The sequence below is a fragment of the Miniopterus natalensis genome, chromosome 9 (assembly GCF_054644295.1).
Source record: "Miniopterus natalensis isolate mMinNat1 chromosome 9, mMinNat1.hap1, whole genome shotgun sequence".
Taxonomy (NCBI): Eukaryota; Metazoa; Chordata; class Mammalia; order Chiroptera; family Miniopteridae; genus Miniopterus; species Miniopterus natalensis.
In genome coordinates this window covers 57,413,048-57,438,539 of record NC_142089.1, presented here as the reverse complement: position 1 = coordinate 57,438,539, position 25,492 = coordinate 57,413,048, and the positions used below count along the sequence as shown (strand labels likewise).

The window sequence follows — 25,492 nt, the reverse complement described above, 5'->3', positions numbered from 1 at the left end:
ACATTGTACTTGAGGATTATTGGATATTTTGAAGGCCTTGCTACAATAGGTGAGTCAAGAGATCAGGACCATGATGGAATTTGCATTATTTGACTAGGCAATTCAGATTTCATAGGAAGAAAACTGTTTTTCTTCCTATACTTTATGAGCTTTTGCTCTGATTTTGCAGTTGTGTTTTTATTCATTCAACACTTCATTCCTTGATTCAACAAACATTCCCTAAGCACCTATTCCAAGTGCTGTGTTTTCAGAGATAGGAAGATCACTAGGTCATAGTCCCTGCCTTCCAAGAGCTTACATTCTTTTAAAGAAACAAGAGCAAGTGTAAGGAAACTCCTAATATAATAAGGGCAATAATTATAGTCATGGTATGTATGTATGTCTCCCAGACTTTCAGCAGTCTTTTAATAAAATACTCTGTCTTCTCATAAAGATTAAATATATTGTCAAAAGTGCCTAGAAAAATTTTTAATCTACATTTTAATATGAAGTAACCTAAAATTGTAATATATTAATGTTTCAGAGTAAAAAGTTTTAGGCCATTGCTGTACACAGTCAAATGATAAGTGGGATAACTGCCTTTAGGGAATGCCTAGAATTTGGGGGCCCAGGTTATGAAAATTTAAAATTATGTAAAACTTTATTAATTTTAACTTTCCTAATTTAGAATTAAGGGTAATTTACATAAGGAGTGAATGAAATCCTGTAAAAAAATTTTTTTTAATTAGTAGAATTTTAGGAGAATGTGAAATACTGAGAGCAGAGCAGTCTTAAATTTTTTAAAAATAAAAAAATTGTTACATACATTAGCCATGGATCTTGTTACCAAGTAAGTTTCTTTACTGAATGATGTTTTTTTACCTTCTTCTAGGAATGAACTTTTAAGTGACAAAATTTACTTCTTTGCAGTGTTTAACAATTTACATTCTCTAGTATAGAGTGTCCCTAATAAATCTACTTAAGTAAGATAACTTTCTTTTCTTTTTATTAGCAACTTATATATGAGATTTTAAAGTTTTTCTTCATCTATAGCATATTTATATCTTTTGTGTTTTTGTGTATGTGTTTATGTTGTTTTCTCCTAGAGATTTTGTATATATATGGTATTGGGTGGTTGTTGCCAAGCACAAAGAAAAATTAATCTTTGAGACACTTTTAAAGTCTTTCAATTTTTAAAGTGTTTCTTTATTCTTAGGATATTATTAGGATCTCAATATATGAAGAATATAATTAAACTAATAAAAATATGTCCTTTCAACTCTCCATACATTCTACTAGTATTTTTTTTCTTTCATGCAAATCTAAATTCTTTTTTTCCATTTTCTAGACTAAATGTGTTAAATGGCTTGCCAACAATATGGATGATTTGAAGATAAACACCGATATTACTGGTGCTAAAGAAGAACTCCTAGATGACAACAATTTTATCTCAGACAAAGAGAGTGGAGTTCATAAACCAAAAGATTGTCAGACATTTCAGAATAACAATACGTTCACTCTGCCTGAAGAACTGTCAAAGGACAAATCAGAAAAAGCCTTAAGTGGAGGCCAGTCTACTCTATTTATACATGCTGGTGCTCCTACTGTTTCTGGTGAAAACTTTATCTTGCCTAAAGGAGCTGCTGTTAATGGACCAGTTTCACACTCCTCCATAACTAAGACTTCCAATATGAATAAAGGCAGTGTTTCATTAACCACTGGACAGCCTGTGGATCAGCCAACAACAGAATCTTGTTCAACTTCGAAGGTGGCAGCTGATCTTCAGCTGTCTACACCACAGAAAGCAAGTCAACACCAAGTTTTGTTTTTGTTATCAGATGTAGCACATGCTAAGAATCCAACCCATTCCATTAAAAAACTACCTACCTCTGCTTCAGGTGGTTGTGACATTCAGAATTCAGTAGGGAGTAGTATAAAGTCAGATAGCACTTTAATAAATCAAGTAGAGGTGGGTGAGGATAGTGAAGATTTATTGGTAAAAGATGATTGTGTCAATACATTAACAGGTATTTCCTCAGGTACAGATGAATTTAGGTCAGAAAATGATACAAACTGGGACCCCCAAAAAGAGTTCATTCAGTTTCTTATGACTAATGAAGAGACAGTGGATAAAACTCCAGTTCATTCTAAAGTAGGTCTAGAAAAAAAGAGAAAGCGAAAAATGGATGTAAGCAAGATAACTCGTTATACTGAGGATTGCTTTAGTGATTCTAATTGTGTACCCACTAAGTCAAAGATGCTAGAAGTAGACTTTTTGGAACAGAATGAAGAACTACAAGCAATAGACTCACAGAAATATGCATTATCAAAAGTGAAGCCTGAATCAACTGATGAAGACTTGGAATCTGTGGATGCTTTTCAACATCTAATTTATAATCCAGATAAGTGTGGAGAAGACAGTTCACCTGTTCATACTAGCACTTTTCTTTCAAGTACCTTAAAAAAAAAATGTGAAGAAAGTGATTCTGAGTCACCTACTACTTTCAGCACCGAAGAGCCATCATTCTACCCCTGTACAAAGTGCAATGTGAATTTTAGGGAGAAAAAGCACCTCCACAGGCATATGATGTATCATTTAGATGGGAATAGTCACTTTCGCCATCTTAATGTCCCAAGGCCATATGCTTGTCGGGAATGTGGGCGGACATTTCGAGATCGTAACTCACTTCTAAAGCATATGATTATTCATCAAGAGAGAAGACAGAAGTTGATGGAGGAAATTCGTGAGTTGAAAGAACTTCAGGATGAAGGAAGAAGTGCACGATTACAGTGCCCTCAGTGTGTATTTGGTACCAATTGCCCTAAAACATTTGTGCAACATGCTAAGACCCATGAAAAAGATAAAAGGTACTACTGCTGTGAAGAGTGTAACTTCATGGCAGTGACAGAAAATGAATTGGAATGCCATCGAGGCATTGCCCATGGAGCAGTGGTAAAATGCCCTATTGTCAGTTCTGATGCAGCCCAGAGAAAAACGCAAAAAAAGTCTTTCGGGAAAGACTCTGCTACAGGATCATCCAAAAAATCAGCTACCTATGTATGTAAGATGTGTCCTTTTACTACATCAGCCAGAAGTATTTTGAAAAAACACATGGAGTACTTGCATTCATCATCATGCGTTGATTCTTTTGGTCGTGCTCTTGGACTCGGTAAAAGAAAAAGTAACATCCATGAAGAACCTGTAGATAATGATAGCACTAAACCATTAAGCAAGCAACAGTCAACCACATTTCCAAAGAACTCTGCTTTAAAACAAGATGTAAAGAGAACATATGGGTCATCCTCACAATCAAGTAATTTTTCAAAATTCCACAAGCGGCCACACAGGATACAAAAAGCTCGGAAAAGCATCGCCCAGTCAGGTGTTGTGAACGTGTGCAATCAAAACAATTCTCATAAGACTGTAATCATTAAAAGCAGCATTGACCAAAAACCTAAGTATTTCCATCAAGCAGCAAAAGAAAAATCTAATGCCAAGGCAAATAGCAACTATTTATATAGACACAAATATGCAAACTACAGGATGATCAAAAAATCAGGTGAATCATATCCTCTGCATTTCAAAAAAGAAGAAGCTGGTTCATTAAATTCTTTACATCTGTTTTCATCATCAAGTAATTCTCACAACAATAGTTTTATTTCGGACTCTCACAGCTCTGACACCAAAAGGCCAGAAAACTTCAAAGATCGCAGGCGTGTATCTGTAAAGAGAGCAGTTAAACAATCTAAGAAGGAAAGTTCTGCTGGAGGGGAAGACTTGGATAGCTATCCAGATTTCTTGCATAAAATGACTGTTGTTGTTTTACAGAAACTTAATTCTGCTGAAAAGAAAGATAGCTATGAAACAGAAGATGAAAGTTCCTGGGATAACGTTGAGCTAGGTGACTACACTACACAGGCTATAGAAGATGAAACCTATAATGATATTAATCAAGAACATGTAAATTTATTCCCTCTATTTAAAAGCAAGGTGGAAGGTCAAGAACCTGGAGAAAATACTACCCTTAGTTATGATCAAAATGATGGCTTTTATTTTGAATATTTTGAAGATGCTGGAACCAATAACTTTTTGCATGACATACATGATCCTCAGCATTTAGAAAATGCAGACAGTTCATTGTCAAAGCATAGTTCTGTTTTTCATTGGACTGATTTGTCTCTTGAGAAGAAATCATGTCCTTACTGCCCAGCAACATTTGAAACTGGTGTTGGGTTGTCAAATCATGTCCGGGGACATCTTCATAGGGCAGGATTAAGCTATGAAGCCCGTCATGTTGTATCACCAGAACAAATAGCCACCAGTGACAAAATGCAACATTTCAAAAGAACTGGCACAGGGACACCTGTTAAGCGAGTTAGAAAAGGTAAGTTTTCTGTAGATACTTTGGGCTAATATGTCTGTATTCAAATTCAAAGGATTTGAAAGTTTTGCTCAAATTCAGTCTTTATTAGCATCACATAATTTCATATTTCAGAGTTAATTGGCTTTAAGATGGTCAGTTTATAAAAAATTCTGATATCACTCTTAAAAAATTTTTTTTAGCTATAGAGAAGTCTGAAACCACTTCTGAACACACTTGTCAGCTCTGTGGTGGTTGGTTTGATACTAAAATTGGATTATCAAATCATGTTAGAGGCCACCTGAAAAGACTTGGAAAGACCAAGTGGGATGCTCACAAATCTCCAATCTGTGTTCTGAATGAGATGATGCAAAATGAAGAAAAATATGAAAAAATCTTAAAGGCATTGAACAATCGTCGTATTATTCCCAGACCATTTGTAGCTCAAAAACTTGCATCAAGTGATGACTTTCTGTCTCATAATGTTATACCTCTTGAAGCATACCGTAATGGCCTAAAGACTGAAGCTTTATCAGTATCTGCATCAGAGGAAGAAGGGCTGAGTTTCCTAAATGAATATGATGAAACAAAACCAGAACTGCCCAGTGGAAGAAAGAATCAGTCTCTTACATTGATAGAACTGCTTAAAAATAAAAGGATGGGAGAAGAAAGGAATTCTGCTATCTTTCCTCAAAAGATCCATAATCAAACTGCAAGAAAGAGATTTGTTCAGAAATGTGTTCTTCCATTAAATGAAGATAGTTCATTGATGTATCATCCACAAAAAATGGACTTGACTATGCACTCAGGTAAGAGGACATTTATGACTATCTTATGTAATTTAAGCAATTCAATTATGCTCATTTTATTGGAATATTTGTAGAAAATATTTTCTTAGAATCTTTTTAAGATGCTTTTTTTTGCAGAGCAGAGATTGGTTGTACTGTCACTTCTATAAAAATCATCAGTTGATGCTCACCAGCACTGAATTCTTTGTGCCTCATTTCTTGGTCAAAATGTAAGGTGAGAACAAAAGCAAAAACAAACAAAAAGCTGATCTGTAAAAATAAAATTTGCTGTGACTGGGGGATGGTTCTGTGGATGGGAGGTTGATGTTGTTCCAAAGCATAGCATTACCCAAAAGGCAAAACTTGTCATATTTTTGCCAGTGCTGCAGAGTAATGATGTTTTCAAGAATTAGCTGTTGGTTTTCCTATTGCTTAGGTAAAACAAAGCAAACTCAACTAAATGGGTTGGTGTCTGTTATATGTTGTGATGAACTGAAAGAAACTTCTCCCTTTCCAATTCCTCATTGTATCTTGGCATAGTTTGGGTTTGGAGAACTGTTGTGAATATGAAACATTTGTTTGGGGTTTTAGTTTTTACAATAGTGTTCTAATGGAACAGGACAGATGGTTTAGCTTAGTGCTTGTGCACCAATAGTTTTTCCTTTTCAATGGAGTATTTTTTATGTATTGACAAATGATGTGGTAGATAAAGTAGCCAAACTTCATTTGGTATTGCTAAGTTTGGTTTATGGTTTTAGACAAGAAATATTTTAAGTGCCGTTATCAGTTACTTTTGGAGGTTAAGAATGTTGAAGATTAACTTAGATGGTCTCGTAATTTTAACCGTGAGCTTAATGTGTCTAAGCTAAAAGTTGGACAGTGGATTAATACTTAATAAAATTACAGCAATGTTGATTTGTTTACTTCAGGCAGACGTTGGGACATCCCAAATATTTGTAAGATAGTTTTTATTTAAGGAAAGATTACCTTGCACTCTAAGTGATTTGAAAAACAGTATATCTTGTATGGGCTTCTGTTAGCTGTACTGACCAAGGTGTAGTACACTTCAGAGAAATAAAGCATATTTTTGACTATCACAATGTTGAAGACATCAGTTGAAGCCTGTTAGGGGAGTGAGGGTTGTCTGAGAAGTTAGGGGTTTCTTATTGTTTCAACATGCTTTCTTTTCTGTGGTAACTAAGATGTTAGTTTGTTGATCATTTATTTAGCACAAAGAATTTAGCAAAAAACTTCAAGTCACTAACTTTCATTATTCATTGTGCAAAGCAATGAACATATAATGCCCAGAATAAAATGTTGTGTCTTAACAGCTGTTCAGTGATGGGTTTTACCACTTTTTCACCCAGCCGTCATCGGAAAGCCTAATTTAGTATTGAGCCTTTTACGGTTTTGTGGGTAAAACACTTTAATTACCACTTTGTTAACTAGACTTTTCATTCTTTTTTATGGATAATGTGAGCTTTGAAACTTCTCAACAGAGCTGTGCTATCCAAATCACAGGATTGTATTTTAGATTTAGGAAATGATCTGCGTAACACAGAAATCTGCAAGAAAGTGATAATAGGTGTTAAATCTAAAGGAGTTCCAAGGTTCAAGACACTTCTCTCCCACCTTTCCTAAGAGCATGGGTTGGCTCTAAATACTAACTACAAACTAATAATAATTAACTGAATTTCCCCTTCTTAAGTTAAGCTAATTCAGTGAATGCTTTTTAAACCATCCATATTGTGGTACTTTTCTTCACACTTTTAGCTAAGAAAATTTCACTTTTTGAAGTGAGAACTGGATTATAGTTTTCTTTTGAATGATAGGTATGCCTGTGAAGCTTAGAACATGTGTGCATTGCAATACGGCGTTTACAAGTGCTGTTAGCCTGTCCAACCACTTACGCGCTTATGCACGAAAGAAGAGTGCTGGACTTTTGACTGGTACAGGTATGTTTGAACAGATAACACAGCAAGTCTGTTTGATACAATACACTTTTTTTCTCTCACCAGACTGGTGCTAATTTAGGTGACATTTACGACTTTCTTTTGTAAGCAGCATTCGAGTCTGAATACACATTAAATTTCAGCAACTTGTAAACTGTTAGACATAATTTTAAACAAGCTATTTTTTTCATTTGGCTCTTATTGACTTGGGGAAAAATATAACCCAATAGAGGTGTGGAACTTTTGAGTCTACATTATTCCCATTGATTTTTAAATTATACTATTTTTTACTTTAAAATTTATTTTTGTTAATAGATTCCAGTAAGACACCTCTGTTAAAAAAAAAAAAAAAAAAAAAAAAAGTAATTCTAGCTTGGGGAAATGTTTTATTAGATAGGAAAGGAAATTATCATGAAATTTCAACTGTGAAGCTTAGAAAACTAAGCAAACTAATGAGTTTTCATTTGTCTACAGATGAAATCTTTAAAGGGGCAGGCCTTAGTAATGGCCCATGTTGACAATTGAATAGATTTTTCTTTTAATGCCCCTACACTATTTTTTGGACAAATAAATATAGCTATCCACATAAATGTTAACATGCACATTTCTGTGTTATTTTTGGTTGGTTAGCCCAACCTTGCAGATACCTCTTCATACTGCTAGTTTGTAAAAAATTTTTTAGCTTACTCATGTATACTACTACTTACTACTGTATGGAATGTGTTGCTCTTTTTGTTTGTAGCCTTTCAAGCTACTCTGCTTAAGCAAATCCCATTTCTCTCTCAGCTTAAAATATACTCTTTACTAAATAGATCTACATTAATCCTTTTGCCTAAAATTCTCCTTCCAGTCTTTATATTTTTCTTGCTCTTGTAGATCACTGACTGCTGCCTTCTGCCTTCTTCTAGTTGTTGTTTTCCCAACTTTTTGTTCTTTCTCATATCTTCCTATGGCTTGCTTACATCCAGTATGTTCTTGCTACCAAAGAAATATGTGTATTCATACTAATTTCTTTTCTTCTGCTTCTGTGCTTTATTATTTAACTTGATACACAAATGACCAGGGATGACTCATGACCATTTATATTAAAAGGAGGGAATGGAGTGAGTTTTACTTTCCTGGATTAGTCGTCCTACTGTGAGGTTTTAGTTTTTATATTACTCCCACCCTCATCAAGCTTGAAAAGTGATTGCAGACGGTAGAGGCAGGGAGGCAGTGAAAATAAAAGGCTATAGAAACAGAAAAATCACTATTGTTATCATAGTCACTAACTTCTATTGAGCACTCACTGTGTCAGGCACTATGCGTAACATTTTTCTTTACAACCAGCATGAGTTGTAGGTACAATAAATTCTCGCAGTTTTACCAGAAACTAGGTCTTAGAGAACTTAAGTTGCCCAAATTTATGTAGCTATTAATAGCAAATTTGAAATTCAAATCAGGGCTGTCTTACTCTAGACCTTTGTTTTAATCACTATTATCTACCACATACAGAATGAAAGTAATTGAAAATTCTAAAATAAAGTTGGGTTTAAGCTGGGGAGCATTCTGGTAAAGACTGAATAAACAGGAGTCCAATTAGAAAGAGCAAGGATCCAAAAAATGCTTAGGCCTGAATTAGATTTCGGAGGACTTCAGAAGTGTTCTATTCTGTCAATTCAGGTACATTACTCAAATAGTCACCAAGGCAGATCTTTTAATACAGATTTTGTAGTACATTAAAAAATGCTTTTACCTCATGTGAAAATCTTTCAAAACATAGGACTCCTTATAAACAACTGATAGTAACCTTTCATTGACCAGGGGTGCATTCTAATGAACACTTTATCATCTAAAAAATTTTATTACTAGAGGAAAAAGTAATATAGGATGAATGAGAATACATTTCTTTGGGCATCGAGAAAAAAGGGGGATATTATTTTTAAGATATCATTAAATACTAACCAAAATGTCAGAAGTGTTAGAAAATATAAAGCATTTGGCAGTCCTAGGATAAAGAGAAGGGAAATGAAAAGCTGATGGAAGTGTGGGGTGGTATTTCCACAGCCCATACCCAGTTTTAAGAAAGTAAAAAACTCATGCTTCATTTCCTTGGAAATTCTGAAAGTCGCCTTGACCAGTAGAGCTATACAGATGATGTCTTTGCTGCTCATTCATGCCAACTAAGAAGTTTTCAAAAAATCAGCTGTAATACAGTGGTACCTCGGCTTTCAAATGCAATCTGTTCAGAAAGCCCGTTCAAGTTCTGAAACGTTGGAAAACTGAGGGATCGGCAGCCAACAGCTGGGCCTCAGGATCTTGCCCTCAGCAGAAGCTGTGTGGCATGTTCGACTTCCGAGGCGTGTTCGAAAACCGAAGCATTTCCCTCCAGGTTTACAGTGTTCGTAAACCGAAATGTCCCTCAACAGAGACTTTAGAAAACCGAGGTACCGCTGGAATGTTTGTTTTCAACACAGGATTCTCTATTATATTTAAACTTCACATGCCTGTTCTCTTCCCTCTTACTGATTTCACTGGTAGAAAGCAGTGGTCCCAACCTGTGGTTCTGGAGAGTTCCACTGGTTATTATAAGAGGAGCTATGTAGAACATGTCTTATAAGGGATTCATCAGTTCATATGAGTAAAAGCATTATTTTTTGAGGAATAAAACAAAATCATTTTTTAAAAGCCTTATCTTAATCCAAGTATATCACAAAACTGGAACAATATAAAAGAAAAATAGATAAGACTGTCTAAAATGTGTGTTTCTAGTTCACTCTCCATTCATGTAGATTTTAATTATGTGGTCTACTCTTGAAGAAAAAGTTAGGTATACCTAGACTAATTGTTAAAGGCCTGCTTTGTTACCTGTGATAGAATAACGTCCCAAACCTTCTTAGAAGCCACCAACTCCTGGCCTCATGGGAACTGGTGGCCTTTTGGGGGAGTGGGGGAAATACTCTAGCTGGCCTGAACAGACTAAAAAGATGCCTCTCTGCTTTCCAAAGTAGTTATTTATTGATTACTCAAATAATTCTAATGTGATGCTTATCGATTTGGGGGCAGTCATTGACCCCTTTGAGAATTTTATAAAAGTGATGGGTCCATCCCAGAAACATGCACTGATTCTTCCACAGATAAAAATACTTCTGTATATAGGCTTTGCATATCTTTTGAAGGTTATCATGTATGGACCTTTCCTCTGGTGGAAAATTGAGAAGAGGGAAGAGCCAAAATAAAAATGAAGTAGAAAGAACAGAGAACTGGGAATAAAAAATCCTAAGAAATCTTTTTTTTTTTTTTTTTTTTTAAAGTTAAAAGATGCTTGAAATGCCAGAATTGTGTAACAGCAAAACTAACTTATATGGTCACAAATATAAATTAAAATGTAACATTCTTCCTAATTTTAGTAAAAGGAAATGATGAAGAAAGTAGGAAAGCTTTGGAATTGAAGAGATGGAAGAGGTAGCCATTCTTGGGACAGAGTTAATTTGCCAAAAAAGAATAAACTTCACAGATTAAAATTTTGCCCAGAACTGACCCAGTTTATCATCCATTGGGTAGGTTCAAATACATTGTTTAATAATTTCCATGTGCCTTCAATTGTGGATAATTATTTATGAAGCTGTTTTACTTTTTTAAGTGGATTTTTGTCTAGAGAGACTAATGCCAAAGGGCTTGCTTTATATTCTGTATTGTAAATTCAAGGCATACTTCTTATTCAAGAATTTATTCCAATTAATATAGACTACACTATTGGTAGATTTATTTTTCAGGTTTTGTTCTCTGAAGATTAATGTTTTACATGTTCATACAAATTGGTTCCTGGTTAATTCCTTATACAGTCTTATAAGAACATTTAATTTTAACTAAAATTAGAAATTTCATATAGTTCATATTAAATGCTTTTGGACCTTTTAACTATTGGCTTTTTTGTGTTTAATAATTTTTTAATTAAGTTATATCTTTTATGTACTAGCAACATTAAGAACACAATATTAGTAAGTGATTAATAGAGTGACCGACCATACACACTGGTTTAGCCCTGTTTTTCCAACCAAATAATAGTGCCTTTTTCATAAGTGTCCTGGATTAGACAATAAAGTATATGGTCACCCTGGTTATTAAATTTTCTAAAATATTTTAAATTATGTGAGGCAAAGTGTATTCTATCAACTTAATCTTCAATCGGGAACCAAAAAAAAAATTGAGCTCAAAGTACAACAGTTGAAGAAAGGGAAGTGATTAAAGTCTGAATAGAGGGAATCTTGTGAAAGGAAATGTCAGTAAGATGAATGCACGTTTGCGCAACCTGTTATCTCTTGAAAAGAGTAAAGAATAACAGTCATGTTCAGCATTTTTATTGGGACTCCATTTTACATCTTGACCCTCCATACAAACTCAGCCATACACCTACTCATTCACTTACCTGAATTGACTGTGATGCACTCTAATATTTTCTATTCTTTTTCATTTAAAATTAATGCTGGTCATGACCCAGTAAATTGATTTACTACCCACTAAGAAGTCACTACCCACAGATTGAAAGCATTCCCCTTAAGTGACTCTTTCTCTTAGGGACTGATACTGACTAGAATCAATAATAGTAATATTTAAAAAATTATAACACTTCTGTGCCTGCAAGTGAATTTTCCTTTGTAATTGAATTCAGATTTGGTTACATACCATATTTTTTAATCAAGTGCTGATATTTTGGTAAAGTAAATTAGAAATTTCTAGTTACTTAAAATTAATGTAAGAAAAAATATTTTATATGCAAATGTAGATGGGGGAAGGGCTTTATTTCATTATCTTTAGAACACTTCCATGATAACATTTTAGAAGGAAAGCATGGTTGGTGCTGTTCTCCAGCAAAAGACTCACCAATATAATTAAAGAATGACTTTTGAATGAGGAAAAAAATAATTAAAAAAAATTGGTCCTAGAGCCTTTCAGTCAATGTAATACCACTAATACAATATATCTACATTCAGTTTTTAGTAGTCAGTGTTTTACTTTGCATACCATTTACTTTTAAGTGGACTAGTAGATTGCATGTTACCTAATAGAATCTTTTGCTTATTTTCAGCTATAATGACATAATTGGTCATAGAGGCCTGCAACAACAAGTGCTAATGAACATATAATACAGTACCAGGTGCTGAGTTGGCTGTATAAGCCACCAGAAAAGTAATTCTTACATTATGGAAAGTGCTATAAGAACATTTTCTGCTGTGATGGAAAGAAAAAAAATAGTATTTTGAAAGCTTCTCAAGGTGCATTAAATAACTTGTCCTTTTTATGAATGTCTCTGCAGTGTCTTTTAAAATATTATTAAAATATTGTATCTTTAAGAAATCGCATGCTTAAATGAGTTATTTAACCCCAAAGAGTACAAGTAGAAAGTTTTTATTATGATTAAATTCTAAAGGAGCAAACCAGCTCCTAGTTAAAGCAAACACCTTGGCAATACCTCCAGAGTGGGCTGTATGGGGAATATACGAAAAGTATGAAACATGCCCTGTCATCAAATAACTTAGGAAAGCATTATTGGTAACATGAAATTATGAAAATTATAAAAGTATGCAAGATAGTATACAGATAAATGCTATATTGGATATAAATGTAGGAGTTCAAGGTATTTTAGTCTAGCCCTTCTTTTGAAGGGAGTTGGGAATTAAGTTGTGTTCCTTTCTTCCTTCTGCCTTTACTGTTTGTCTCATTGTTAAATAGAGCCTCATAAAACAAAACAAAAACAGTTCATGCTGGTATGTGTCTTGTCATTATGTTTAAAATGAGAGAGAAAAATAAAACCAGTAGTCAAAGAAAATTTTCATTCATTCAAAAAAATAGTTATTGTATTGTACTAGAAACTGTGCTAGCTCTGAGGCTATAACGACCTTGCACTTAAAGCTGCATAAACATAGTCATGATCCAGTGGATAAGTACAAGTGTTACTATTGCAGAAAGGTTTATAATGTTTCAGCTAGGCCCTGAACTTGAAGGATGAATAGTTTTTGAAGAAGAGATAAAGTAGACCATTCCAGGTAGAGAGAAGAACATAGTGTGGCACAAAGGCATGAAATTTGGAGTTCGAGAGGTGCTGGGAGATTCCCAGGTGTTTGGGAAGATGGGTGGATGCTTTGAATGCATGCTAAAAATTTTAGGAAGCTATTGAAGGATTTTTAAAGATAAGGGTGAAAAATAAAAATGGAATGATATGATCAATCTTGTGTTTTAAAAAGGCATCTCTGAATTCAGTGGAAGATGGGGTTCCATGTTTTCTTCGCTATAACTTACCTCTGTAGCACTGTTTTTGCCTTAAAGTGTATACCTGTATTTATCTGCACAGAAATGTATCATTTATTCAGGATTAGCAAGGTAATGAATTGTTCAAGTTGAGTAAATTTTCCAGGTAGTAGTAGACTAGTGTCAAACTTGATTTTATCCTAACCATTTTGATGGTAATATTTCTGAAATGCTGTTCTTATTTCTGCCTTGTGAAACAGTAGACTGGATATAATTTAATCACCAGAGTATTTAGAGCCAACCTTATGGGTACTAATTGTTTTATTATGCCAGCAAGAATTGGACTATAGACTGGTTGATTTATTCACTTATTCAACGAGAATTGTTTTCAGCTCTTAACTGGTTTATACATTGTGCTAAGTACTGTAGAGATAAATTGGATCTTACAATATAGAAGCAGCACATAGATACATAACTGTAATACAGGACAAATTGTAAGTGTCGTTGGAGACGTGCATGAAATACTGTGGAAGATAGGAGGAAGAGGAGGCTACTTTCAGCGAAACCAGGACCCAGCAAGGCTTTTGGAAGTAGGCATGTAAAGGACATGGAATGCTAGAATGTTAATCTGTGGTATTGGAATTATTTTGTGAGGGGCCAGTAAAGATGTGTTTTTTGTTTGTTTTTTTAAGAATTTTCTTTTAAATAATTTTTTAAAAAATTTGTAAAAAGTTAAAGAATTTGGTGGGGATGTAGAGAAATTGTAGGTGAGGTAATTTTAGGAGTCTTGATCAGATCAATGACAGTAGGAATGTAGAAGAGGCATAATAGATGTCCAGATGAAGTGGGAAGTAAAATTAAGCAAAATTTGGCAGATTAATTAGAGGTAGAAAAATAAGAGGAAAGAGACAGAGGTGGCTCAGAGTTTTAAATCTTATTACTGAGAGGATGATTATAGCAGTACAGTTAATGCATCAGCTACCATGGTGTCTGGTAAGAGGGTAGCTTCATCACCTCACAGGTTGTTGTTGATCAACAACACTTCATACCCAGCTATCCATTATAACAAAGTAAATTACTGAATCAATGTTTGTTTTAGGAGAATGGAGCCTAAAATTTTTGTACCATTATAGCATATATTTATAATTTATGATGCCTACTTTTGCTGGTCATTGGTTATAAAATTTAGGAATTCTGTTTGTTTGACAATCCTTTTTGACCAACATCTTGTTTTCCATAAAAGTCTTAACTAGTCCCCTAGCATTCCTGTTGGTTCTGTTACTGGTTTCTGAGTTTTGCTTTTTATATCTTGTTTTGATTTTTTTAATAATTGACTTAACTTGGATTTTTATATGTTTGTATTTTTTTAACATGTCTAATACCTTTACATCCTCAGTTATAATGTTGTATTTGTTATGATTTCTATTTTTAAAAATGATTTCTATTTTAACATTAATTTTTTGAATACTGTTTATTATCTGGATTAGGATATAGTTAGACCTTACATTAACAAGGCATTTTCCTGGCCAGAGCTAATCTCTAAGTAATCTGCTTTAAGTGGTTTACAGAAATAGTAAAATAATACAGTTGTTCTTTTTTGGATGTTAGAGCAAGAGGATGGCTTGGTGGAAACTGGTGGTCCTTCACTTATCTAAGAAGTGGAAAAGTAGGATTTACTATTTCTTTCTTGTGTCTGGAGTCTGAGGAAATGAGGTTAATTCTTGGTATCCAATGTTTAGAAGATAACTGGTCAGCACCATGTTTGATTAAAGATTGAATTTTGGTTGGAATGTGTGAAGTACTTCAAAATTATAAAAAGGCAAATCAGATCTATGTGACATTTAGATTTACTGTTATAATTATTGTGAGCCCTATCTAATTTAAGTTGAACATGATTATATTAAAGATAATTTAACAGAAATTTTAAAGTAAGGCATTTAACTAATTTTGTAGTCAGGAACAATTATTTCATTATTCCTACTAAATATGAAATGATATTTTGGAAATATTGAGAGTTTTAGAAGGCAAGGAGTGTGATGATTACATTTGTTACCAGAGAGCCACCCCAGTGGCTCTCCCCTCCTCGGCTCTTGTCACGCTAGTGAGAACAAATTCCGACTAGTGACAAAGCAGTGTTGAAGCAAAGCAAGCGAACTTCTTAAGAATACACTTGGCATATAGCACAAGAGGGCAACTCAGCTAGTATGACTGCCCTACCAGGTTGGGATTCAAGAGTTTTATACTTTTCTCCCCTATGGGTTTCAAGGTTCCCCTGCCAGATATGTTGGGCAGCAGACTAGATTTCAAGGTCCCCCTTTTACATTGTTTTGGCTTTTCCCAAAATTTATGAGAACATGTGGCGATTTTATCTTGGCAAGTACCAAGACTTCTGACTTCTTTGTTCAGTGGGTGAGATAAACTCCCCTTCCCCCCTCTTACCCCCCTGCTCTAGCAGCTATCTACCCTGCCTAACATATTCAGGTAATTCTAAACAAAAGTGATTTAAAGCAGATTTGTCATATATTTTAGTGTTTATGCCAATTTTAGGTGTGTCGTAGAAAAGTGTTTGATATTGATAAGTGCCTATTTTGCTTAATGAAACATTAAGGAGAATTTTAAAATATTTTTTCTTGTCACCACAGAAATGTTATGTTTACTTGTAGCGGGGGGTATTGTTGGCTTTTGGCTTTTGGCAAGCTGGAAAAACTAGTCTGCCTTCAGTTTCTCTGTTTATAAAAATGTGTGATAAAGTATTTATGTTTAACTTTTCCCTTCACTTGCTCAAAATATTCTTTTACTAGTTGTCCCCTCTACTTTGAATTAGCAGAGGCTTCTACAAATTGAATGTACATTTCTCCCTGGGAGACCCAAGTTTAAGTAAAGGCAGCCTTCATTTGCTTTAACTTCTCTAAACCAAGCATATGAGGCTGTTGCTACCCTTAATACATCCTCTTACTTTATAGGACAAACTCAAGCTACCTGTCTCTTTTAGACTAATGTTGTTAAGCCATAAACCTCATACTTAAGGCAGAGGAAATCTGCTTTTTGTCTTTCATCTATTCTAAGTAAAATGTTAAACCATGTAGTATCTAATTTACCCTGATTGCTCTGTGATTCTAGGTTAGTGATTTTTCTTTTTTAGTTATTGAGAATGCAAACTGTAAAAATCGATCAAAGTAACAGGGTATTGAAAAAAATATTCAGTTTTGGAGTGAAAATATGAAGGTAAAATAATGGTGAAAAAATGTACTTCTGAGGTTGCTAATTACGTGTCTATATATATGCTTAATTCTGATTGGAAGGGAACATTGCTTTTCATAATAAACCACTTAAACTGCTTTATATGCACATTTTGGGAATAATGACTGGTTTGATTATGGCAGTATATACCTAGAAACAAAAATTTGGTATTGGGAGTATGGAAGTCCTTCCCAATTTTAATGGACTATAGAAGAGTAGGATTTAACAATTGTTCTTAATAGTTTTTTTTCCTTCTAGAAAATGCTGATTCTTAGGTACCCTATTTGGTTGGTGCCACTGACTGATTTGTTGCTTGGATTTCCCCCAAATGTCTGTTTGTAGGAGAGATTTTTTTTCCTATGAGGAATATGAAAAATATCCTCTGGTTACTCTCTGGTGATGAAAGTTACCTGATATGTGTGATACACAGGTGGTAGCCAAGGAATCTTTAAGTTGGGAAAAGAAACTTATTTTCTGTTGTTCAATTTAAAGTAAATTTTATTTTCATTGTTCAGAGGCAACATTATGAGTTGTATTATATGGTGTTCAGAGATTGAGGTGTCTTGGATACAATATTTCTTTTGGAAATGAATTTCCTTTGGTGATTTTATAAATGTTGCATCAATTATGCTTCATGTATTGTTACATCTTCATCACATCTTCATCTGGTATATGTAAAGTGTACTTCATTTCCAATTAAATATATTGCTACAGTTAACCAAAAAAGAAAGGGAGATTAAGAGGTGGAACTAAGGGCTGGCTGCCTTTCTCACTTAGGGTTGTGAATACTCAGTACCCAGAATTGTCTACATAATTTGCAAGGTCCAGTACAAAGTAAATTGTAGCACCCTGTGATAAAAAATTAAGAATTTCAAGACTGCTACAGCAGAGCATTAAACAAAGTATAGGACCCTATACGCCCTACCCCGCAAACTGTGTCTTCTAGGCACTTTATGCAAAGACAAAAGTGTACACTGAAGAAATAAGAATGTGTATTTTCAACAAATGTCTTTTCCTACCCCCATCCCTATCTTATACAAACTAACATGTTTCTTCTTTCCTACCCACCCACCCCAAAACCCATGCAGCTTTTTTTCTTTTCAGTTGAGGCTGTGAGAAAGAAAATGCTATTTGCACAGTCTTTTGTGTGTTCGGGGCTTATGAACCTTGAATGATTAATGGCACCAACTAGATTTGTTTATTTATTCATATCACACTGTGTACCCCTTGGGGCTATGCGTCCTCTTCCTCCTCTACACTGCCACCGCCACCTCTGCCACCAGCTTGTTAATGGTGGTGGAATGATGGCTTACCTATCCATGTCATTTTTATCCCTACTTTTTTCCTGAATGCGTTCATAGCTACTATTGCCTGCCCACCTTGTACAGGCTAATTAGATGAAGATTTTTTTCTTTCCTCTAGTAGATCTATTTCATGCCTCTTATTTTGGATATATATAATCTGGCCATGATATTAAGTTTCACTTTACCCCAGAGATGCCAACAATCAGGAACAAAACAGATGAAATAGGGGCTTTTAACTAAATGAGCAGGGAAGGATGATTGCAAATAAGAATATTCGGCGGTGAATGTTAATTTAGTTATGATGTGCTTTTTTTACCACAGGTGTTTTTAAGAAATAAATCCTCATTCTTTGAAGTCATTTGTGTAGTGAATTAAAAAGAAAATGAAATTTATTGAAACAGTTATTGTATATGATGTGCAAAAAGGTAGAAAGTGCAAAAGGACTTATTTAATAATGTTATAACCCAAAGTAAATTATTTTTCTTCTATGTATAAAACTAAATAATGTCTCAGAAAACAGTCTTGAATTTGTATCTGTTGTATTATTTATTGATTTGTTTTTCACCAATCCAGTTTAGTGCTTTAGACACATACATGTTGTTGTTGTTGTTTTAACATAGCAGTATGGTGTTTTGAGGGCTCATAAGTCTGTTGTATTTCTCATTCCTATTTGATCAAAATAGCTATTTTACCAAAACTTATATTCCAAAACTTTTTGTATATGACTGTACAGCTCAATTCATTCTCCTTCCAAGTAAAATATGCCCAGTAGCAATTTAGATCCTTTATAAAGTTAACTGCAATATTTTTTTTACAGTCTTCTGGTCAAAATTGATCACTTAAACATTTTCTGCCAGCCTGAATAGGGACCTTAGGAATGTTTGAATGACTGGGTTTGTTCCTTTCTAAAGAAGCAGTTATACTCAAGGAGAACGTTACAGTTTTCTAAAACTAATCTAGTATTTTTTATAAATTTCAAGTACAGAAACAGTGTTTCAGATTTAAAATACTTTGGGCAGAAAACGGTGTGTATATATTTTGTTGTGTTTTTGACACACGTGCAAATAAAGGCTTTGTATAAAGTTATCTATTTGGCAGATTATTAATGTACACAACTTTGTCAAACCTTTGGCTATTTAGCACAAATATTGATGAGCCCCGTTATACTAAAATTGAAAGTGTTAGTGATGTTCTTTTTAAAAATGTTCTAGTGACTCCTGATACAGTCCAAAATAAAACTGCTTTCTCTTTAGATGTAATAAAACCTATTAAATGAGAACATTTGTGTAATGGACATGTTTGTACATCATCGTTTTCATTTAATTGAAATTTTGTGTAAATCATCTTTTTCATATAGAGAATACCATATAGTTGTCCCCTTTGTGTGTATATTAATAATATGTTAAGTATTCAAATTTTTTACAGATTTTTCTGAATTGTCTAGGCAGTATTGCAAGGATAAAGGTTGAATATTAATACTAGAAAGAACTGTTCTTGTAAAAGATATTCATGTTTAACTTTCTAAATAAATAAGTGACATTTCAGGGGCTAAGACACTTAAAAATGATCTTGGAGATATTAAGGCACTGAAATACTTAAGTATAATTACCAGAGGGCCCAGGTTTTTAATATTCTTCACAGACAAGTTTCCAAGGATTCCCAATGCATGTGGTTCTCTAAACTTACTCAGAACCCTGGATACTGGAGATAATCATATGCTGACAGAGTTGTCCTACTTTCCAAAGTCATAATATCTTCAAATATTAATTACCACAAAACCTGTGACATGCTCCTTTCAAATTTAGAGCTGATCATTTATAAAGCAGCCTAAAATTCAGGGTTTTTAGAGTTTGTATAATATCAGATGTCAGAAAAAATTTTTTCCTCTGTTAAAGTAAAAAAAAAACATTTTTACACTTCCAGAGTAAACATGTCCAGTTCCATTTTAGAAGTATCACAGCATCTGAATGTAACTTGAATACTTTGTAACTGGTAAAACATTCTTCTGCATACTTTCTCATCACCCCTGCCCTTCTCCTTCAGTTTGTTTTATACACCTAGCATTAGCATTCTGTGAACAATTTTTTAAAGGATTGCTATAATGTATTTTATTTCTGTCCTACAGTAATTTATTTACATTTTAAAGGGAATTTGAATACAGTGGCAATTTTGACAACCAGCAAGCTCATCAAAGTAAGATTCTACCTGTAATCTCATGATGTACAAAATACCTGCTCTGTTCTATGTAACAGAGACAGGGATTGTGTGTGGTTTACCTTACAAATAGGGAAAGAGTAGCTGACATCTAGCTTTTGAGTGTCCTAAAATCTTTACTTCTGGTGTATCAGTTGCTTTAAAATTCACTTAAATTCAGATTGCTCACCAATGCAACTAGCAAAAAGGTGCTGATTACAAAGGACATAATACCTCACTCTTCCTACTGATTGTGAAGGACCGAGTTTCTACCTATATGCTAGACTGATCAGTGAAGAGTTTAAGTGTGACATTAGCAACATATTCATTTAAACAAGTGATGCAGAGATGTTCTATATGAATGTTGCCTATATTACATGCTGATAGAACAAATTTCCATTTATGTGCTGTCTAAATATCAGAGATTAAATTACTGGGTTTTCCTTTACTTTTTACTTCAGCAGTATTTGTTGATTTCCTATTATGTGCCAGGCTCTTGACTGAGATAAGTAATGAGAACCTTACATGATTTTTCTATTCCAGGTTTTTGTTGAAGCTTTAAGTTAGCCATTCTTTAATACTTGACTTCCTATATGTAGTTCTTTACTTATGAGATTCTTCTTCTGAGAATAAGTACAGAGAAACTGTGGGCTCTACCTAGATTTTACTTTTAAAGAGGCAGATGACAGGAAGCAGAAACCAGTGGCTTGAATGAGATTTAGGCTTCTCATGGTTTTTAATTTTCTGTATGACATTTTCATTAGCATTGGCCACTTGACTACTGTAAGGAACTGTGTGTTTACTGATTTTGTAATAATAGCATCTATTCTTTTGGAATCTGGACTTTGAACAACAACTCATTTTACAGAATCATTGAATAGCCAGTTCCTATTCTTTCTTACCTAGAATTTTTCCAGGGGATTTCACATGGCAGGTTAACGGAAGAAAAGCCATTTGTGTAACTCTTCTGTTAGGTTTGTTTCCCTCCCCCTTGGATCCCTAGATATAACTTCTTACCTTCTTTTCCTGCTAATTGACCGGCAGCATCCTGTAATATTATCATCCCTTTGTCCCAAGGAATGGTGTAGTTGTATTCAAAGACCAATAAAATGTCATGTCTTGTCTATTCCTACCTATAAAAAGATCTTTTTCCTTTATTCAGTTAGATTTTGTGGAATAACTGGTTAAAGGAAAAGCAATAAAACATTTCAGGAACAATTAGCACTAAAATTTTGATCCACTTTAATATAAAAATCTCATTTTTTCCTTTTAATTATATTTTTTAAGTAGCTATGGAAGAAAGTGTAAAGTGAAAGCATGCAAAAAATAGCATTAAACTTCTAGTCCATTTGTAAACTTATATGAAATAATCTGGACATACTTATTTTCCAAAAAGTAAAACATGTATGATTGTACATGTCATACAGATTGAGTTAGAAAATTAAGCTTTTTTTTGCCCTTTCAAATGTAGGGTTGTCATATAATTTTAAGAGCTATTATTATAGTATTCAAAGTGAATTGCTATAAAATTCACTTTTCATTAAGCCTTTTATTACACTGTTGATGTTCCTTTACTAAGCTTTTAAAGCTTGTAAGAGCTACTTAGTGAAGTAGTAATCAAGTGCAAACTTAAATAAACGGTTATAATTTTCCTGGAAATGAGGAAGATTTAACCAGATGATAAAATGTGTATGTATGATCATAAGAGAAATACCATTATTATAACAATTGATCGATTAAGTAATTCAAGTTATTTAGTTACATTTTCTCAATTTGGTATGGTAAAGCATTATTTGAAAAAGTACACGAAGAATGTATGTAGATAATATTACTGCTGTTAGAGAACCAGCTGCAAATTAGTGCATGCTTTTGGGAATACAAGTAACTGCATACTTTCCTAACTTGGTTTAGACTGTATGACCTCCCTAGAAATTACATGTATGTCTGTATGTGTGTATTTATGTATATTTGGGAATATATAAAAAATACTGTCTTTCTCTTCTTCCCCTTTTTAGTTTTAGATTGTAAGCAAAAGAAATCAAGGTCAAGATCTGGAAGCAAGAAGAAAATGCTAACATTACCTCATGGTGCTGACGAGGTTTACATTCTCAGATGCAGGTGTGTGCTTATATTGCTAAATCTGCTTAGTTCAGATTTTGTGTTGATATGTTAGCTACTTTTTAGGGATTTTAAATTTGTGTCAGAAGGTGCATTCTCCACAATTAAATTATAAATGAACTTTTGGAGACAAGCTTAAAATCTTAACTCAGTTCATAAACGCTATACTTTAACAGATCAACTTTTTTATATTAGCGAAAGAGCCTCTATGATACTGTGAATTATAAAAATAGCTTTTTGTTGTTTTATTTATTTGCTTTGTTTGGTTTGATTTGGTTTGATTTTTTAAAGTTGTCTTTAGTTTCTGCTTATTGGGAATATATACTTCTAAGTATAGCTATACAAGTTATTCACACCTCCCTCCCATATTCACCCTCACGTAGTTCAAGGAATTCTGAATTGGGTAAGGGTCTTTTAAAAAGAAGATGCATTTTGGAAATACAGTTGTTTTAAATGTAGGTTTTAAGACCTTTTATTTAATTTTAATCTAATGTTCCCATTTCTACAAATATTACTGGAGTTATTATAGCTGTTAAATATGTGAATTGGCAGTTTTGATACTGTATTAAATCGTTTTGATTTTATGTGTATTTAGAAACTATTGTCCAGAGCGCGCTCTCCAATATATGGTAAAGCTTACTTCTTATGTTTATTGATTTTATGGGAATTGGTTTTAAATAAAGGGAATTGGTCATGTTAAGAAAACTGTCATTAACTTCTTCTGTAGGTTTTGTGGCCTAGTCTTTCGTGGACCATTGTCTGTTCAGGAAGACTGGATTAAGCACTTACAACGACACATTGTAAACGCTAATCTTCCACGGACTGGAGCTGGCATGGTGGAAGTCACGTCACTGTTTAAAAAGCCTGCTTCCATTACAGAAACTTCATTTTCTTTACTAATGGCAGAAGCAGCTTCATAGAACGAGGAAACCTTTTAAATAGCAAATATGAATTGGATGTAAATTTGAAATTCTTTGTCTTTTTTTTAAAGCCACATTAAATTATCTGTTTATAAATACTAAAGCAGGAAAAAGGGGAAAGGTGAATTATGGTGACATCAGAACAAATTGAGTACTTCAAACAGTAAGTAGTCTATTTTATATAGGACAGAAGATGTGTTTTCAAGGCTTACTGGATTTTGTCAGTTAACTGTATTCATTCAGTAAAAGATCAGTATATGTAAGCAGTCATTAATAAACTTGCACATAGATACTTAAAGACAGACTTAAGGAAAATTATGTTTTCTGCAGTGTTACCAGGATCAAGGTTCTGTTTATTCCCCCACAAGACTTGCATTGAAAAATAAGATATTATATTTTGTTTGTATGTATTTAGTGTTTTGTATAATACCTGGAACCGCTAACTAAATTTACTCAACTTAGGGCATTAAATATCATGTACTTCATAGATTGAGACTGTTCACTCAAATAGGGCAGAGTACTATTCTATCTAGATGTGTAAGTGTTTTTTTAAAATCACATGGAATGGTTTTTTTTATACTAAAAAGTGGAGGGAGATTTGTTTAAACAAGTATTTCTAAAAGAAATATGTACATAGTCCTGGAAATTATTTGTGGTAAGGAAATATTCTTTACTCCAGTTGCATTTCTCAGACAAATAAAGTGGTGCATCCATGCTACCTCCTACTTTGTCAACAAAGATGCTATTTACCCTTTACATTTTTGTATCATAATAGATTTTAAAATCTAATGTTCTTTATTGCAAGGCATCCTTTTGTTAACAGATTTGTTTCTTTTTAATGTTTTACCTAAAATTTGACATGCTTACAGGACAGGTTTGCCTCTTACTTTATTTAACATTGTAGAAATGTAATTAATAAAGATGCTCACTACACAATTTAGAATAGGTTTTCTCATTTATATTCTCTTCCAAAATTGATCAGTAGCAAAACTTAATACACCAATTGAAATATTTCTACATATGATGAGAATGTTTACAATTTAAATTTTAGAACTTGTTTTGGATGTGATTATATGTACGAAAATCGTGTAACACTATGCTTATGCTAAGAACCGACATAATGGAATTACTGAAATAAATGTGCTGTGAGGAATGGAAAATATGGTGCAGATGTCTTGGTCATGATAAATTGTGATTCTTCTTTTCAACTTTTTCCAAAAACAAATTAGTTCTTTTAATCTGAAATCAGATTGCTTTACAAATAACAGTTTTTGTATGCAAGCACCATTTCATTTAATTTCATGTAGTATGGCTAATACTATAGTTGAAACAAGGATATGCATTGATACTTCGTATGTAAATAAAGTTAAAAACATTAAATAAGGAGTATTTTGGTAGAGTATATACATACCTCACTGCCAGTGAAATTGCTTTCCTATGGTATATCTCCTTACCAGAAAAATCTCTAAATAAAAAAAGACTTAAAGAAAGTTACAATGTGTATAGTGTGAAGCATTTTTTATTTTTATCACTGGTGGGAATAGCCCATTTGGGTTTGTGTTTCATTTGATTTAAATTGTTTATACTTAGCAGATTACTTTATTCACATACCTTATATGTGAAATTAGGAAATTGGACTGAATGGATCATTCAAGAGTCTCTTGATCCCTGGGGTATACTAGATAAAGGAAAAGTACTTGTAAGTTATCTTCATTTTCAAAATGCCTAATAGAAACTGTATTTTTTTTATAAAGATGAGAGTAAAACATCAAATTACTTTTGACTAAAAATATACCAAATCTGTGTTATAGTGGTTGTCTCTTATTGAGCAAGTTTCATTGATAGTTATATTTGACTATATATATGTGTGTATGTGTGTGTGTGTGTGTGTGTATAAAACTGGAAGACAGTACTACATAGCAAGTAGAGTTCAGAAGTTTAAAAAAAAAGACTCCTGGTGGAAAGACTAGCAATCACTAGATCCCGTTTAGCTCTAATTTTTATAGTTCTGTGATTTTATCTTTTTTAAAAAAAGGTTTTAGTGATTTTTAGAGAGAGAAGGAGAAAGAGAAACATCTGTCGGCTGCCTCCTTGCACACCCCCTACTGGGGATCAGACCCACAACCCAAGCATGTTCCCTGACTGGTAATTGAACCAGTGACCTCTCAGTGCATCGGATGAAGTTCAACCAGCTGAGCCACACTGGCCAGGGCTCATTTTTATCTTATTAAGCCTACTATCAAGATGTAGGAATACAAGAAAAATAGCTAGTTTAACCACAAGTTTCATAAACAAACCTAGATTAATTTTTTTTATGTCAAACTATATTTAAAATAATTATGTCTTTTTCTAGATGTAAAGAGAATTCAAATTCAAATTAGAAACCGTAAACTAGAGGGAATCCTAAAA

General features: G+C 33.6%; 1 protein-coding gene across 7 annotated transcripts in view; it reads left to right on the top strand.

Annotated features, from left to right (window-relative positions):
- The window catches only part of ZNF644 (zinc finger protein 644), an 88,621-nt gene extending 63,735 nt beyond the window's left edge, over positions 1-24,886 (top strand). For 3 of the 7 annotated variants that reach the window (XM_087820580.1, XM_016197201.2, XM_087820579.1), the window contains 4 exons: positions 1,328-4,364; positions 4,544-5,149; positions 22,061-22,163; positions 22,891-24,886. In XM_087820580.1, coding sequence (XP_087676706.1) covers positions 1,358-4,364; positions 4,544-5,149; positions 22,061-22,163; positions 22,891-23,083 — 3,909 coding nt within the window. In that variant the 5' untranslated portion in view covers positions 1,328-1,357 and the 3' untranslated portion in view covers positions 23,084-24,886. Of the gene's footprint in view, positions 1-1,327; positions 4,365-4,543; positions 5,150-5,266; positions 5,364-6,960; positions 7,084-10,469; positions 12,336-19,977; positions 20,046-22,060; positions 22,164-22,890 lie in introns of those variants that run through there. The other 4 variants (XM_016197206.2, XR_001602026.2, XM_087820581.1 and 1 more) reach the window with 4 other exon arrangements.
- Positions 24,887-25,492: the final 606 nt, after the last annotated feature.